Source organism: Aedes albopictus, chromosome 1, assembly GCF_035046485.1.
Source record: "Aedes albopictus strain Foshan chromosome 1, AalbF5, whole genome shotgun sequence".
Classification (NCBI taxonomy): domain Eukaryota; kingdom Metazoa; phylum Arthropoda; class Insecta; order Diptera; family Culicidae; genus Aedes; species Aedes albopictus.
Window position 1 is genome coordinate 337,299,951 of NC_085136.1, and position 15,900 is coordinate 337,315,850.

Here is a 15,900-nt window from a genome sequence, read left to right on the forward strand (position 1 = left end):
TCTGTTCTCTGTGATTGTATTGCGGGTTTCGTTGGGTTTATTCGTCTTTTTTCGGCTTTTTTTATATTTTAGCTTGGAAAAACTAGTGTCAACAAACCACCACCCCATCCCTCTGGATCCTAACAGATGCTGCTGAACCATTCCAAGATGCAGTTTTTCGGTCACGTTCTCTCGAAGGATGGTTTGGAACTGAATCCAGGTAAGTCTGTCGCTTTAAATAAAATGCCTGAACCTAGTAACGCAGCGCAGCTGCAATGATTATTGGCCCTCACAAACTGCATCCCGAAGTTTATTCCAAACCATTCGGAGATGAGTGTGTGGAGCTACGAGATGCCTTGACCGAATATACGTGGTCTTAAAAAAAAACGTCACCGTCAATCTTTTGTCAATTTTTTTTTCGATATCGACGTCAAACAACCAAGCATAATACCCGACGTTCGTTGTGGCAGGACGAGTTGAAAAACTAACCCTATAAGACTTTCTGAAAGCACACCAAATCCTTGAGAAACTGAAATTGCAACGATTCAAACCCTCTACAAACCCTTGCCTCTGAAATATCCTGAAACTTCATGAAACTCTTAAAAACGTCCATGAAACCCATTGAAGCGTGCCTGAAACTCTCTAAGCCTATTCCATTCCTGAAACTTCCTAAATCCTCTGAAAATTTTTCTGAAACATCCAACATATCTCTTAAGACGCCCTGAAACCTCTTGGTACGCCTTTGATATCCTTTGAATTCCTCTGTGAGAACCTGAAACGATCAGAAAAACTCCTGCAATGCCCCTGAAACCTTCCTAAAACCCCTTGAACCGCCTCTATAAAACCGTGAACCACCTTAAACCTATGATGGTAGTTTTATGATAACATATTGAACAGTTGGCAACTACGGCACATCAAGAAATTCAGAAGGCGTCACCAATCACAGTGACTCGCGTGTTCTTCACGTCCAGTAATGTAAAAGTGTAAAGTCAAACTGCGTTCCCGCAATGCTCGCAATAAATCCAAATCGCACAAAACTCTCGTTACACTCCTAGAAAGCCCCCGTGAACGCTGCTGAAACTTATTCAAAACCATTTGGAACGCCCTCAAATCTCCTGGAATCCCCCTGAAGCCCTCTGATACTCCCTAAAACTCACTAAAACGGACCTAAAAATCTTCTTGAAAATATTTGAAATGTTTCAATGACATTTCAATTGAGACCCCTAGATACCCCCTCGAGATCCACTGAAAGCCCTATGAAAACTTATTCGAAATTTGAAACCCCCTTAAACTTCCTGAACCTCTTACTACACCCTTGTAAGTCCCAATAATCACACGAGAAAGCACGAGATGAGAGCTTGTGAGGAAAAGCGCTATCTTTATGCTTCTTCTAGTTTCTTGGTAAATCAATGCGGCCCACAATATCTCTCACTATTTAACCAATAAAACCTTTTTATTCTTTTCTATGCGTTAAACTAACTACAACTCAATCTAGTAAAACCATCCACCCTCTATTTCCTACCCTCCACGGGTTCCACTCGCATCTTCGAAAGCCCTCCGGCAACGCTGTCTTCCCCCTTGACCAGGTACATCTCTATCTTGTAGTGCCCGTCCCTCATGAACGCCTTGTACTCATCCGCGTCGAACGAGTAATCCTTGAACCAGTACTCGGCCGGATCCAGTGGACACTTGTCGTAGTGCGGAAAGTTACTGATGTCCTTCAGCGTCTCGTAGAAGTACATCTTGTAGATCGAAGACATGTACTCGCAGAGGGGCTTCTCCAGACCTAGCATCTCTTCGTACAGCTCCGGGTTGTCCAGCGGGGCACGGCTTAGCCTGAAACGTGCCTTATAGGTGTTGTCCAGCAGCACCAGTTGCGTTATGAACCCGGACACCGTGAAGGCCGTTTCAGACTTTTTGTCCATGGTGTAGTTGTAGTTGAAGTAGCTGTCTGATCCGTCGATCATTTCCATGCCATCGAAGTGCACTTCGTAGTTCTGGACGGGAGGATCGCGATTATGGGTGGTTGCATTGTAATCTCGAATGCATGAATACTTACCGGGTCATCTTCTGTTAGGACCAATCCAGTCAAGGCTGCCAATAGAAATGCCCTTCCAATCCAACGAATCATTTCTCACATGTATCGGAAACCAATAAGTGTTACTGCTGAGGCTGCAGCTATTTAAGGGCTTCCCAACACGGAAGCCACTTCCGATCGAAAGCCGGTAGATCGGGCAATAAAATCCATAACATGGTTCACCGTTCGATCGGTTAAGTCACGCGACGAAAGCTCTTGTCACGCCTTATCTCTGGTGTTCTATCAGCTGGCGTTGTTGGTCGATGCGACGATGATGATGGCCAGTCAACAAAGCAAGCCGTTCGCCGAAGTTAGTTCAAGTTTGTTTGTCAAGCCGCGAGCATCCTCTCTCTACGCGCGTTGTGCCGGTTGCTATAGTTTCAAGTCTTTCCGAGTCGTTCGCTGCGCCTACTTTGAAATCCCTCCTGTTGACGTAAACACGGTCTGTCTGCTGCTTGCTACGTTAAACTAGTTGAACGGAGATTACGGACAAAACACTATGAAGTGGACAGTTGGGATTACCGTAGTCCTGGTGGGATTACTCGGTGCAACCGGAATCGGGATTCCAACATGGTCGCAGAATTTGCCTCTGCTTCGGTACCTTTACATGCTGAGGACGGGCATTTTGTTTGAAGATTGTGGTAGGTTCTTGCAACAGGAATCGCGTGATTTCCAATGCAACATTCCTGAAGAAGGGTTCAAAGTCCATCGTCAATCAATATGTGGCGCGATTAGTCGAAAACTGCAACGGCGACGCCACCGGCTGTCCAGAATGATAGATCACTGACAGCTCGATAAGCGACGATGACTAGTTTGAAATCCCTGCGAATTACGTCGTCAAAATTCACCCTAATCATCGCATTCCATTTAACACAGGTACCCAATACGATGTCCTCTCGATTCGGCTATCCAGTTGTTCCAGTTCGCCATGCACCATGCCGCGTGGGACGAATGTTACCGTAAACGCTGAATTTACCTCCAACGGTAAGTGCCTGTCTCGCGCGCTGTGACCCACTTAAAATCACCAATCAAATTTTACAACCCAATCGAACAAAAGCAAAAGTTCTCGATTGGCAGGCATTAAATACAGGAGTGTGGTATAAGTCTTGTTTACTCGACAAACTACCGTCACAGTAGCCGCCGCAATCGTATCCAACCAGTAGCCATAGTAACGTACCGCGGCGAGCTGTGCAAATATTGACCGCCCAAAGCCATCTTTGATGCACCTTCTCATATGCCTTCCCCATTCCCATCGTCCGTCAGGTTCACCCACGACGCCATCGCTCAAGCACGAAGCCTACTACATCTTGAATGCCATCAAGACGAAAGCCACCATCACGCCTACTACGTGCGAGGGTGTGGCCTGCCCCCTCCAGGGAGACCTGGGCCTACGGTTTAGCGCGTCGATCTACGTGAATCCCTCGTTGCCGGCGGTAAGTTTGCATCATCCATCAAACATGCTGCCATGCATCATGATTCAAATCATATTTTCGATTTTCGAACAGCTGCGGGGTAAGCTACGCTGGGAGTTGACGAACGACAGCAAGGAGGTTGTGCTTTGCTACCAGATTCCGATTTCGATTAGTTAGTTCGAAAGGGGAAGCTTTCTGGCGCCATAAAATCCAAAGCTGGAACGGTTGGTTGAGGCGCCCTCTACTTGTGGTTATCGGAACCGTTGCTTCATGAGTTGACGTTGAGACGATGGTGATATTGAGATTTATTTGATTCGGAAATACGCTTGGTGAAATGTGAGCTTATTCTAGTCTTCTTTGGAAATTATAATGTATACTGATGTTATTATGATAAATTGTTTTGCATGTTATGTTATTCGATCAACGTTTTGAAGAGTTCAACAAGCAAAACTTTTTTGACATAGCAGACAGACAGACAGACAGACAGACAGACAGACAGACAGACAGACAGACAGACAGACAGACAGACAGACAGACAGACAGACAGACAGACAGACAGACAGACAGACAGACAGACAGACAGACAGACAGACAGACAGACAGACAGACAGACAGACAGACAGACAGACAGACAGACAGACAGACAGACAGACAGACAGACAGACAGACAGACAGACAGACAGACAGACAGACAGACAGACAGACAGACAGACAGACAGACAGACAGACAGACAGACAGACAGACAGACAGACAGACAGACAGACAGACAGACAGACAGACAGACAGACAGACAGACAGACAGACAGACAGACAGACAGACAGACAGACAGACAGACAGACAGACAGACAGACAGACAGACAGACAGACAGACAGACAGACAGACAGACAGACAGACAGACAGACAGACAGACAGACAGACAGACAGACAGACAGACAGACAGACAGACAGACAGACAGACAGACAGACAGACAGACAGACAGACAGACAGACAGACAGACAGACAGACAGACAGACAGACAGACAGACAGACAGACAGACAGACAGACAGACAGACAGACAGACAGACAGACAGACAGACAGACAGACAGACAGACAGACAGACAGACAGACAGACAGACAGACAGACAGACAGACAGACAAAGTCCCTAGCCAAGTGCCCAAGTCCCCGTTCAAAATGTATGAAAAGCCGATTTGCAAAAGCCTTCTTAGGGTGAAAACTAACAGAACAAAAACGACCCAAATCGGACCATCCGTTCGTAAGTTATACGCGGTCCCACGTATGCCACTGCATTTTTATCACAGAGAACAGACATCCAAGTCCAGTTCCGAAACTGTGTAAGGAATTTAACGGCCATTTGAAATCGGCAACACCAGTGGCAATAGCGTGGCGCTGCAATCGGTTAATTTCCCATACTAATTTAATTCACCACTTGAAATGTTTCAATTCACCACTGACTGTGGCAATATGGTGTTTGGTGGCGTTAGTGTTGTCATCGTGTATTGGTTTGCATCCTTACTCGAGTAAAGATTCAAATCCTTACACAACCTTCCGAATGAAATTTGTTCTAGCCTGGATGTCTGTTCTCTGTGTTTTTATATAGATAGATCTCCAATATCTCATCTTTTATCTCTTATCTCTCATCTGCAATCTCTCATCTCTAAACTCTCATCTATCAACATTCATTTCATCTATCATCTCTCTACTCTCTTCTCTCATCTCTTCCTCTCTTTTTTTATCTCCTATTTCTCATCTCTGATCTCTTTTTTTGAGCCTCTTATCTCTCATCCCTCTTATTTTATATCCCATCGTACATCTATCATCACTTGTTTTTTTTAGCCTCTCATCTCTCATCTATCATCTATCATTTCTCATCTCTCATGTCTTAACTCGCATCATCATCATCATCATCACCATCTCTCATCTCATCATCATCATCATCATCATCGTCATTTCTACCTCCTATCTCTTACTTCTGATCTCTCATCTCTTGTTTTTCAACCTCTCATCTCTCATTTTGCATCTCCCATCCCTCATATCTCTTATTTGTTCTCCCATCTCTCTGTCATCTCTCATGATTTCTGATTTGTGATCTCTTATCTCGTATCTCTCATCTCTCATCTTTTACCTCTCATATCGCATCTCTCACCTCTCATCTCTCACTTCTCATCTCTCACATCTTATTTTCCGTCTCTCATATCTCATTTCTTGTTTTTTTAAACCTCTCTTTACTTATCTTCCCATCATCATTACCCTCATCTCTCACCTTTCATCGTTATCATCATTTCTTCCTTATCTCTTACCTCTCATCTCTCATCTCCCATCTCTAATCCCTCATCTATCATTTCTGATCTTTCATCTCTCATATTTCATCTCTTATCTCTCATTATCATCAACATCATATCTCATCTCTCATCATCAACATCATTATCATCATCATCATTATCATCACTATCTCCCATCATCATCATCTTTCATACCTTATGTTTTCTCTTATCTCTTATCTTTCATCACTCATCTCTCATTTATCATCTTCTCACCTCTCATCTCTGATCTCTCATCTCTTATCCTTCATCTTTCTTCTCTCATCTCTCAGCTCTCATTTCTTACCTCTCATCGCTCACTTTTCATCTCTAATCTCCCATCTCTCATCTCTCCTTTGTTTTTTTTAACCTCTCATCTTTTATCTATCATCGTCATGCGAGGGTGTGGCCTGCCCCCTCCAGGGAGACCTGGGCCTACGGTTTAGCGCGTCGATCTACGTGAATCCCTCGTTGCCGGCGGTAAGTTTGCATCATCCATCAAACATGCTGCCATGCATCATGATTCAAATCATATTTTCGATTTTCGAACAGCTGCGGGGTAAGCTACGCTGGGAGTTGACGAACGACAGCAAGGAGGTTGTGCTTTGCTACCAGATTCCAATTTCGATTAGTTAGTTCGAAAGGGGAAGCTTTCTGGCGCCATAAAATCCAAAGCTGGAACGGTTGGTTGAGGCGCCCTCTACTTGTGGTTATCGGAACCGTTGCTTCATGAGTTGACGTTGAGACGATGGTGATATTGAGATTTATTTGATTCGGAAATACGCTTGGTGAAATGTGAGCTTATTCTAGTCTTCTTTGGAAATTATAATGTATACTGATGTTATTATGATAAATTGTTTTGCATGTTATGTTATTCGATCAACGTTTTGAAGAGTTCAACAAGCAAAACTTTTTTGACATAGCAGACAGACAGACAGACAGACAGACAGACAGACAGACAGACAGACAGACAGACAGACAGACAGACAGACAGACAGACAGACAGACAGACAGACAGACAGACAGACAGACAGACAGACAGACAGACAGACAGACAGACAGACAGACAGACAGACAGACAGACAGACAGACAGACAGACAGACAGACAGACAGACAGACAGACAGACAGACAGACAGACAGACAGACAGACAGACAGACAGACAGACAGACAGACAGACAGACAGACAGACAGACAGACAGACAGACAGACAGACAGACAGACAGACAGACAGACAGACAGACAGACAGACAGACAGACAGACAGACAGACAGACAGACAGACAGACAGACAGACAGACAGACAGACAGACAGACAGACAGACAGACAGACAGACAGACAGACAGACAGACAGACAGACAGACAGACAGACAGACAGACAGACAGACAGACAGACAGACAGACAGACAGACAGACAGACAGACAGACAGACAGACAGACAGACAGACAGACAGACAGACAGACAGACAGACAGACAGACAGACAGACAGACAGACAGACAGACAGACAGACAGACAGACAGACAGACAGACAGACAGACAGACAGACAGACAGACAGACAGACAGACAGACAGACAGACAGACAGACAGACAGACAGACAGACAGACAGACAGACAGACAGACAGACAGACAGACAGACAGACAGACAGACAGACAGACAGACAGACAGACAGACAGACAGACAGACAGACAGACAGACAGACAGACAGACAGACAGACAGACAGACAGACAGACAGACAGACAGACAGACAGACAGACAGACAGACAGACAGACAGACAGACAGACAGACAGACAGACAAAGTCCCTAGCCAAGTGCCCAAGTCCCCGTTCAAAATGTATGAAAAGCCGATTTGCAAAAGCCTTCTTAGGGTGAAAACTAACAGAACAAAAACGACCCAAATCGGACCATCCGTTCGTAAGTTATACGCGGTCCCACGTATGCCACTGCATTTTTATCACAGAGAACAGACATCCAAGTCCAGTTCCGAAACTGTGTAAGGAATTTAACGGCCATTTGAAATCGGCAACACCAGTGGCAATAGCGTGGCGCTGCAATCGGTTAATTTCCCATACTAATTTAATTCACCACTTGAAATGTTTCAATTCACCACTGACTGTGGCAATATGGTGTTTGGTGGCGTTAGTGTTGTCATCGTGTATTGGTTTGCATCCTTACTCGAGTAAAGATTCAAATCCTTACACAACCTTCCGAATGAAATTTGTTCTAGCCTGGATGTCTGTTCTCTGTGTTTTTATATAGATAGATCTCCAATATCTCATCTTTTATCTCTTATCTCTCATCTGCAATCTCTCATCTCTAAACTCTCATCTATCAACATTCATTTCATCTATCATCTCTCTACTCTCTTCTCTCATCTCTTCCTCTCTTTTTTTATCTCCTATTTCTCATCTCTGATCTCTTTTTTTGAGCCTCTTATCTCTCATCCCTCTTATTTTATATCCCATCGTACATCTATCATCACTTGTTTTTTTTAGCCTCTCATCTCTCATCTATCATCTATCATTTCTCATCTCTCATGTCTTAACTCGCATCATCATCATCATCATCACCATCTCTCATCTCATCATCATCATCATCATCATCGTCATTTCTACCTCCTATCTCTTACTTCTGATCTCTCATCTCTTGTTTTTCAACCTCTCATCTCTCATTTTGCATCTCCCATCCCTCATATCTCTTATTTGTTCTCCCATCTCTCTGTCATCTCTCATGATTTCTGATTTGTGATCTCTTATCTCGTATCTCTCATCTCTCATCTTTTACCTCTCATATCGCATCTCTCACCTCTCATCTCTCACTTCTCATCTCTCACATCTTATTTTCCGTCTCTCATATCTCATTTCTTGTTTTTTTAAACCTCTCTTTACTTATCTTCCCATCATCATTACCCTCATCTCTCACCTTTCATCGTTATCATCATTTCTTCCTTATCTCTTACCTCTCATCTCTCATCTCCCATCTCTAATCCCTCATCTATCATTTCTGATCTTTCATCTCTCATATTTCATCTCTTATCTCTCATTATCATCAACATCATATCTCATCTCTCATCATCAACATCATTATCATCATCATCATTATCATCACTATCTCCCATCATCATCATCTTTCATACCTTATGTTTTCTCTTATCTCTTATCTTTCATCACTCATCTCTCATTTATCATCTTCTCACCTCTCATCTCTGATCTCTCATCTCTTATCCTTCATCTTTCTTCTCTCATCTCTCAGCTCTCATTTCTTACCTCTCATCGCTCACTTTTCATCTCTAATCTCCCATCTCTCATCTCTCCTTTGTTTTTTTTAACCTCTCATCTTTTATCTATCATCGTCATGATCATTACCTCCACCTCTCACCTTTCATCTTTATTATCATCTCTCATCTATTATCTGTTCTCTATCCCTATCTTCTCTATATCTAACTATCTCTCAGCTTCATGAGCATCATCTTTTCATCTCTCATCTTTCATCCGTCGTTTTTAATCTTTTATCTTGGATCCCTTATCTTATCTCTCATCATCATTTCATAAATCTCATCTCTCACCTCTCACATATCATCTTTCATCTCTCGTCTCTCATCTCACATCACCAGGAACATCATCATCGTCATCATCATCATAAACTCTCAGCATCATCATCATTATCCTCTCATCTCTCGTCTTTTATCATTTTAATTGTCTATAAACAAAAAGCTCATCTCTCACCTCTCATCTCTTATCTCTCGTCTGTCATCTCTCACCTCTCATCATCATCATTTCTCATCTCTCATCATCACCTTAATCTCTCCTCTCTCAACCTCTTCATAATCATCTTTCATCTTTCATCATCATCTCTTATCTCTCATTTCTCATCTATCATCTCTCATCTTTGATTTCTCACCTTTTACCTCTCACATCACACATCTCATTCCTCATGTCCTAAACCTCATTTCTAATCCCTCATTTCTCACTTTCATCTCTCAACTCTCACCATCATTACCATCTCTCATCTCTCATCATCATCTCTTATGTATTATCTCTCATGTCCCATAAAAAATCTCTCATTTTTTATCTTTCATCTCACCTCTTATCTCTTATTTATCAACTCTCATAATCATCAGCATCATCATCTCTTATATCTCACCTCTCGTCTCTCATCTATCACCTTTCATCCGTTATCTTGCATCTCTCATATCTCATCTATCATCTCTCATCCCTAATCTCTCACTTCTTACCTTACTCTTTTTTTTACTATGGATTACCCTCTCGGTGGGAATTTACCTTAGCTCTCGGGGAAATCGCTTTTCATTATGGCCCACCCTCTCAGGGGAATTTGGCATTGGCTTACCCTCTCGGGGAAATTAGCTTTTTTACTATGGCTTACCCTCTCGGGGGAATTCACAATCAGGTGGAAAGACTGGAATAAATTTTAAGAGATTTTAATTCATTAGGAAGCATTGAACGTCTGAAGTGTCAATTTGGATGACCTAGGATATCCCGACTGATCTCATACTGTCTATTAACCTTTTAGAAGGCTTACTGGACATGATAGATTACAAATCGTAGCTTTGTATACTAAAAGAAGTTACCGTTACACCCGTAGACTTTAGGATCTAAACTCAAGAACAGTTTGGATGACCTAGGATATCTCAACTAATCTGATACTGTCTATTGAACTTTCAGAAGACTCACTGGACATGATAGATTACAAATTGTAGCTTTGTATGCAGGAAGAAGTTACCGTTGCAACCGTAGACTTTAGGATCTAAACTCAAGAACAGTTTGGATGACCTAGGATATCCCGACTGATCTGATACTGTCTGTTGAACCTTCGGAAGACTCACTGGACATGGTAGATTACAAATCGTAGCTGTGTATAATGAAAGAAGTTACCGTTACACCCGTAGACTTTAAGATCTAAACTCAAGAATTGTTTGGATGACCTAGGATATCCCGACTGATCTGATATTGTCTATTGAACTTTCAGAAGACTTACTAGATAGGATTGATTACAAATCGTAGCTGTGTATACTGAAAGAAGTTCCGTTACACCCGTAGACTTTGGGATCTAAACTCGAGAATAGTTTGGGTGACCTAGGATACCCCGACTGATCTGATACTGTCTGTTGAACGTTCAGAAGACTTACTGGACATGATCGATTACAAATCGTACCTTTGTAAACTGAAAGAAGTTACCGTTATACCCGTAGACTTTAGGATGTAAACTCAAGAACAGTTTGGATGACCTAGAATATCCCGACTGATCTGATACTGTCTATTCAACCTTCAGAAGACTTACTGGACATGATAGACACAGAGAACAGACGTCCAAGCTCATGTAGTGCTATTGTGTAAAGCAATGCAACGGTTGTTTTAAAATAACTGGGAATGTGGCCATTACGCGGCGCTGTCAAATTTCGAATCAGGGTACAAATTTGCCGTTGTTTTACTTTTTGGCGCTAGTGTCGCCAAGTGTGCACCCTAGTATAGTTCCAACAAGAGAATGTGTTTGTTTTACTTGGAAAACAATAATTGAATTCTTGTTCAACTTGTTTCTTATTGAAGATAATGAAATTAATTATCAATGGGTTGCTCAAATATAGTTGCTGAATTAGTGAAATAATCATAAACATCTTGTTATTTAAGCAAATACAGCTCAGAATCTGGGTAGGAAAATTTAAAGGTGCGCTAGTTAAATATTTCTTTAGAAAGCGCCATCATGGCGTCGAAACAAGTTTTTGAGTGGGAAAGTCACCGTCGATGTCGCTACTGAGCTTGTTTTTTCCTTACACAAGATTTTCAAGCAATTTTGTTCGAGCATGTTCGTCTGTTCTCTGTGATGATAGATTACAAATCGTAGCTTAGTATACTAAAAGAAGTTACCGTTACAACCGTAGACTTTAGGATCTAATCTCAAGAACAGTTTGGGTGACCTAGGATCACAGAGAACAGACGAACATGCTCGAACAAAATTGCTTGAAAATCTTGTGTAAAGAAAAAACAAGCTCAGTAGCGACATCGACGGTGACTTTCCCACTCAAAAACTTGTTTCGACACCATGATGGCGTTTTCTAAAGAAATATTTCACTAGCGCACCTTTAAATTTTCCTACCCAGATTCTGAGCTGTATTTGCTTTAATAACATGATGTTTATGATTATTTCACTAATCCAGCTACAAAATTTGAGCAACCCATTGATAATTAGTTTCATTATTTTCAATTAGAAACAAGTTGAACAATAATTCAATTTTTGTTTTCCAAGTAAAACCAAGACATTCTCTTGGTGGAACTATACTAGGGTGCACACTTGGTGACACTAGCGCCAAAAGGTAAAACAACGGCAAATTTGTACCCGGACATGATAGATTACAAAATGTTGCTTTGTATACTGAAAGAAGTTACCGTTACACCCATAGACTTTAGGATCTTAACTGAAGAACAGTTTGGGTGACCTAGGATATTCTGATTGATCTGATACTGTCTATTGAACCTTCAGAAGACTCACTGGACGTGATAGATTACAAATCGTAGCTGTGCATAATGAAAAAAGTTACCGTTACACCCGTAGACTTTAGGATCTAAACTCGAGATTGGTTTGGATAACCTAGGGTATCCCGACTGATCTGATACTGTCTGTTGAACTTTCAGAAGACTTACTGGACATCATAATTTACAAATCATAGTTTTGTATACTGAAAGAAGTTACCGGTACACCCGTAGACTTTAGGATCTAAACTCAAGAACAGTTTGGATGACCTTGGACATCCCGACTGATCTGATACTGTCTGTTGAACTTTCAGGAGACTCACTGGACATGATAGATTACAAATCGTAGCTTTGTATACTAAAAAAAGTTACCATTACACCCGTGACTTTAGGATTTAAACTCAAGAACAGTTTGGATGACCTAGGATAGCCCAACTGATCTGATACTGTCTGTTGAACTTTCAGAAGACTCTCTGGATATGATAGATTACAAATCGTAGCTGTGTATAATGCATGAAGTTACCGTTACACCCGTAGACTTTAGGATCTAAACTCAAGAACAGTTTGGGTGACCTTGGATATCCCGACTGATCTGATACTGTCTATTGAACCTTCAGAAGACTCACTGGATAGGATGGATTACAAATTGTTGCTTTGTATAATGAAAGAAGTAGCCGTTAGACTTTAGGATCTAAACTCAAGAATAGTTTAGATGACCTAGGATATCCCGAATGATCTGATACTGTCTATTGAACTTCCAGATGACTTACTGGATATGATAGATTACAAATCGTAGTTGTGTATAATGAAAGAAGTTACCGCTACACCCGTAGGCTTTAGGATCTAAACTCAAGAACAGTTTGGGTGACCTAGGATATCCCGACTGATCTGATACTATTTGTTGAACTTTCAGAAGACCTACTGGACATGATAGATTACAAATCGTACCTTTGTATACTGAAAGAAGTTACCGTTACACCCGTAGACTTTAGGATCTTAACTCAAGAACAGGCTGGATGACCTAGGATATCCAGAAAAAAATTTCTGCATTCCTTAACCTCTCACTAAAATTGTTCAATCTGTTCAAAAACGTCCCTGTGTTAATAGTAGAAGTCTCGTAATACGACAGAACTCTTGGCAGATCTTACTTTAGACGGAACATTGATAACAGTCTATGCGATTTTTATACAAACTTGTTAGTCATGCCGGATTTCATATCCGTCTATTCATTTGTAAACACTTTTTCTTCACAAGAAGTCTCTATCAATGCAATCCCGTCAATGGAAGCTTCTGTTATTGTGCTATTCACGTCATTGAACCCATAAAACAGTATCCAAACAATTCTTTTCCGATAATGACCCACATCTGGCGGCGAGGCCTAACCCAGTTGGTTGGTTTAAGCCAGCTCAAATTTTGCACACCTGGTCAGCTAGATAGGGCCGTCGTATGCCACCAGCGGATTGCTCTCACGATAAGCCACGCAATCTCTCCCAATTGATTTGCTATATAAATCCCGAGCTGTCGGTTAAATTAGGTATATTCATTGATTCGCTAAACCGCAAAAACCCACCCACCCAAAATGTATCGCTCTCTAGCTCTGGTAGCCGTCCTGTCGGCGGTCGCCTTCGCCCAGGACGGAACCCTGCATACGCATCCCTGCACCGGTGGTCTCCCCCATCCGAACTGGGTCCGGATCGAGGGATGCACCGTGATGCCCTGCAAGCTGATCCGCGGCCAGGACGTCAACATGTGGATGGAGTTCACTGCCCGTGAGTATCCGTCGTAGACTTCCGCGAGTTCATGACGTCCATTTAACCCGTATTTCATCCAACGCTCTAGTGAACAGCTTCGACGGGCTCACCACCAAGGTCATGTCCACGGTCGGCAACGAGATCAACATACCGTACCCGTTGCCGTCGGATAAGTCCAACGCGTGCAACTGGCTGGTGAACACCCGGTGCCCCGTGGACTACAACGAGGACGTCGAGTACCATCTGAACTTCCACGTGAGCTTCATCTACCCGGAGGTTCCGGATCTGAAGCTGGAGATCAGCCTGGTGGACAACTACAGCCACGTGCAGTCGTGCTTCGTCGTGGACACTTCGGTTGTGTCGTCGTAGATTCGTGGACCTGATTGAAAGACTGGAATAAACTTTAAGGGATCTTAGTTCGTTAAGAAGCATTCAACATCTGAAGTGTCTTCAATTTGTGGGTTAACGATGACCATCCAGCTGGGCGGCACTTACCGTTGGACACCTGTTCCGCACAATGAATGGTGGTACTTGAGATAGATGCTTTCTTATCGGGTTGTTCGGTCATAAAACAGTCAACGCTTGTGAGTGGAATGCAGTTTTGAGGGGAGAATTTCCGTGCCTGATTGAGGGGAATACAACATGGGAACGGGTCGTGAAGGACGCGGGATTTCAACATAGTTTTATCAAGTCTCTGATTAGTAGTGGACAGCAAACTATTTAAAGCGATTCGTGTGATTACGGACTATCACAATCAGTTAGTCGTCCGATCCCTCAAGCACAATGAGTTCATATCTTGCAGTTCTGTTGGTGGTTCTTCCGCTAGTGTTCGCTGACGTAGTTCCCGTCAAGGAATGTGAGTAATCTAACCAAGATATCCCGAGAACAAGTTCTGAACAGTTTTCTTCGCAGGTAAGGCCGGATCTTTGCCGCTATCCGTGGACGTCCACGGTTGCAAGCAGGTTCCGTGTGAGCTGAAACGAGGCGAGGACGCGGTGGCCTTTGTGGACTTCAGTGTCAGCGATGAGGTGGCCAAGCTGAAGCCCGTGGTCTACGCTACGGCTTTGGGACTGACGATACCGTTCGAGATGCCTTCGGATCGGCAGGATGCCTGTGAGTGGCTGGACGGCTCCAAGTGTCCGCTGTCAGCCGGTGAGGACGTGCGGTATCAGCTGAGGCTGCCGGTGGAGAAGAGCTATCCGCCAATCGCGGTGGAAGTCGAGTTGCGGCTGGTGGATCAGGACGAACAGATTGTGAGCTGTTTCAGTGTGCAAGGGAAGGTGGTGTAGAAGTGTGTTAGAGTGGTTGGAAATAGGTTATTAGTAAGTGAATGGAAAGTTTTGTAATAAATCATCAGTCGAGTCAAGTACAAGACACTGAAGACGACCTTACAGTTGAGGTCGAAATACGTATCTGTCAAAGGATGCAAATTCTTAGTGGAATTCAAAGGAACCGTACTTAACCCGATTTTCTTTTATTTATAAATCATCTGTAAAGAAACAAGTTTTTGAGATTTATTTGTAGCGGGAACAATTAGTCCGCTGTAGAAGGCGATGATTTTCATGAACTGGTCTATCCTTGTCCAGTTCTGCTCTTCCCTAATCTTTAATTAGCATTTCAATTTAGTTTTCAACATATCTTACCGAATTGATCTTCGAGTCATTCTCTTAGGTTTCTCATGGCTCTTGGTCACTTTTTATTACGCACTCTATGAGTAGGTACACATCCCAGCTATGAAAGCGATACTCACCGCGTTAAGAGTCGCCTTCACCCGTATCTTAAATCACCCTGAGACTCCTCAAAACTTCCCTGGAACCTTCTGAGGCCACCTGAAATGTTCCTGAAACCCCCCTGGTACCCCATGAGATGTCCCTGAGAGCCCTTGGCG

At 42.8% G+C, this 15,900-nt stretch overlaps 4 protein-coding genes across 5 annotated transcripts; 3 read left to right on the forward strand and 1 right to left on the reverse strand.

Moving 5' to 3' along the window:
- The first annotated feature begins 72 nt into the window (after positions 1 to 72).
- Positions 73 to 3,854, forward strand: LOC134285836 (NPC intracellular cholesterol transporter 2). Of its 2 annotated transcripts, none has more exons than XM_062847458.1 (4): positions 73 to 199; positions 2,933 to 3,040; positions 3,320 to 3,489; positions 3,562 to 3,854. In XM_062847458.1, exons 1-4 carry the CDS (start codon positions 127 to 129, stop codon positions 3,643 to 3,645), a joined length of 435 nt encoding a protein of 144 aa, XP_062703442.1. In that variant the 5' UTR covers positions 73 to 126; the 3' UTR covers positions 3,646 to 3,854. The 2 variants fall into 2 exon arrangements, with proteins under 2 accessions (XP_062703442.1, XP_062703441.1); XM_062847457.1 differs by lacking the exon at positions 73 to 199 and adding an exon at positions 2,216 to 2,697.
- On the reverse strand, positions 1,453 to 2,166 carry LOC134285835 (uncharacterized). Its single transcript, XM_062847456.1, has 2 exons — positions 2,039 to 2,166; positions 1,453 to 1,976 (listed from the first exon to the last, which is right to left on the reverse strand). Exons 1-2 carry the CDS (start codon positions 2,108 to 2,110, stop codon positions 1,491 to 1,493), a joined length of 558 nt encoding a protein of 185 aa, XP_062703440.1. The 5' UTR covers positions 2,111 to 2,166; the 3' UTR covers positions 1,453 to 1,490.
- Positions 3,855 to 13,794: 9,940 nt separating the features above from the next.
- LOC134287961 (uncharacterized) lies at positions 13,795 to 14,448 on the forward strand. Its single transcript, XM_062851322.1, has 2 exons — positions 13,795 to 14,030; positions 14,101 to 14,448. The coding sequence occupies exons 1-2, from the start codon at positions 13,841 to 13,843 to the stop codon at positions 14,379 to 14,381; spliced, it is 471 nt and encodes a 156-aa protein (XP_062707306.1). The 5' UTR covers positions 13,795 to 13,840; the 3' UTR covers positions 14,382 to 14,448.
- A 286-nt stretch (positions 14,449 to 14,734) lies between these two features.
- On the forward strand, positions 14,735 to 15,370 carry LOC134287966 (NPC intracellular cholesterol transporter 2 homolog a-like). The gene is made up of 2 exons (XM_062851328.1): positions 14,735 to 14,868; positions 14,925 to 15,370. Exons 1-2 carry the CDS (start codon positions 14,796 to 14,798, stop codon positions 15,299 to 15,301), a joined length of 450 nt encoding a protein of 149 aa, XP_062707312.1. The 5' UTR covers positions 14,735 to 14,795; the 3' UTR covers positions 15,302 to 15,370.
- Positions 15,371 to 15,900: the final 530 nt, after the last annotated feature.

Excerpts from the sequence above, each read along its gene's own strand:
- LOC134285835 (XM_062847456.1), bottom strand. The coding sequence starts at position 2,110 with ATGATTCGTTGGATTGGAAGGGCATTTCTATTGGCAGCCTTGACTGGA. Across the intron at positions 1,977-2,038 it reads TCCTAACAGAAGATGACCCG|AACTACGAAGTGCACTTCGA; the intron begins GTAAGTATTCAT and ends CCTCCCGTCCAG.
- LOC134285836 (XM_062847457.1), top strand. The coding sequence starts at position 2,556 with ATGAAGTGGACAGTTGGGATTACCGTAGTCCTGGTGGGATTACTCGGT. Across the intron at positions 2,698-2,932 it reads CATTTTGTTTGAAGATTGTG|GTACCCAATACGATGTCCTC; the intron begins GTAGGTTCTTGC and ends CATTTAACACAG. Across the intron at positions 3,490-3,561 it reads TGAATCCCTCGTTGCCGGCG|CTGCGGGGTAAGCTACGCTG; the intron begins GTAAGTTTGCAT and ends ATTTTCGAACAG.
- LOC134287961 (XM_062851322.1), top strand. The coding sequence starts at position 13,841 with ATGTATCGCTCTCTAGCTCTGGTAGCCGTCCTGTCGGCGGTCGCCTTC. Across the intron at positions 14,031-14,100 it reads GTGGATGGAGTTCACTGCCC|TGAACAGCTTCGACGGGCTC; the intron begins GTGAGTATCCGT and ends CCAACGCTCTAG.
- LOC134287966 (XM_062851328.1), top strand. The coding sequence starts at position 14,796 with ATGAGTTCATATCTTGCAGTTCTGTTGGTGGTTCTTCCGCTAGTGTTC. Across the intron at positions 14,869-14,924 it reads CGTAGTTCCCGTCAAGGAAT|GTAAGGCCGGATCTTTGCCG; the intron begins GTGAGTAATCTA and ends TTTTCTTCGCAG.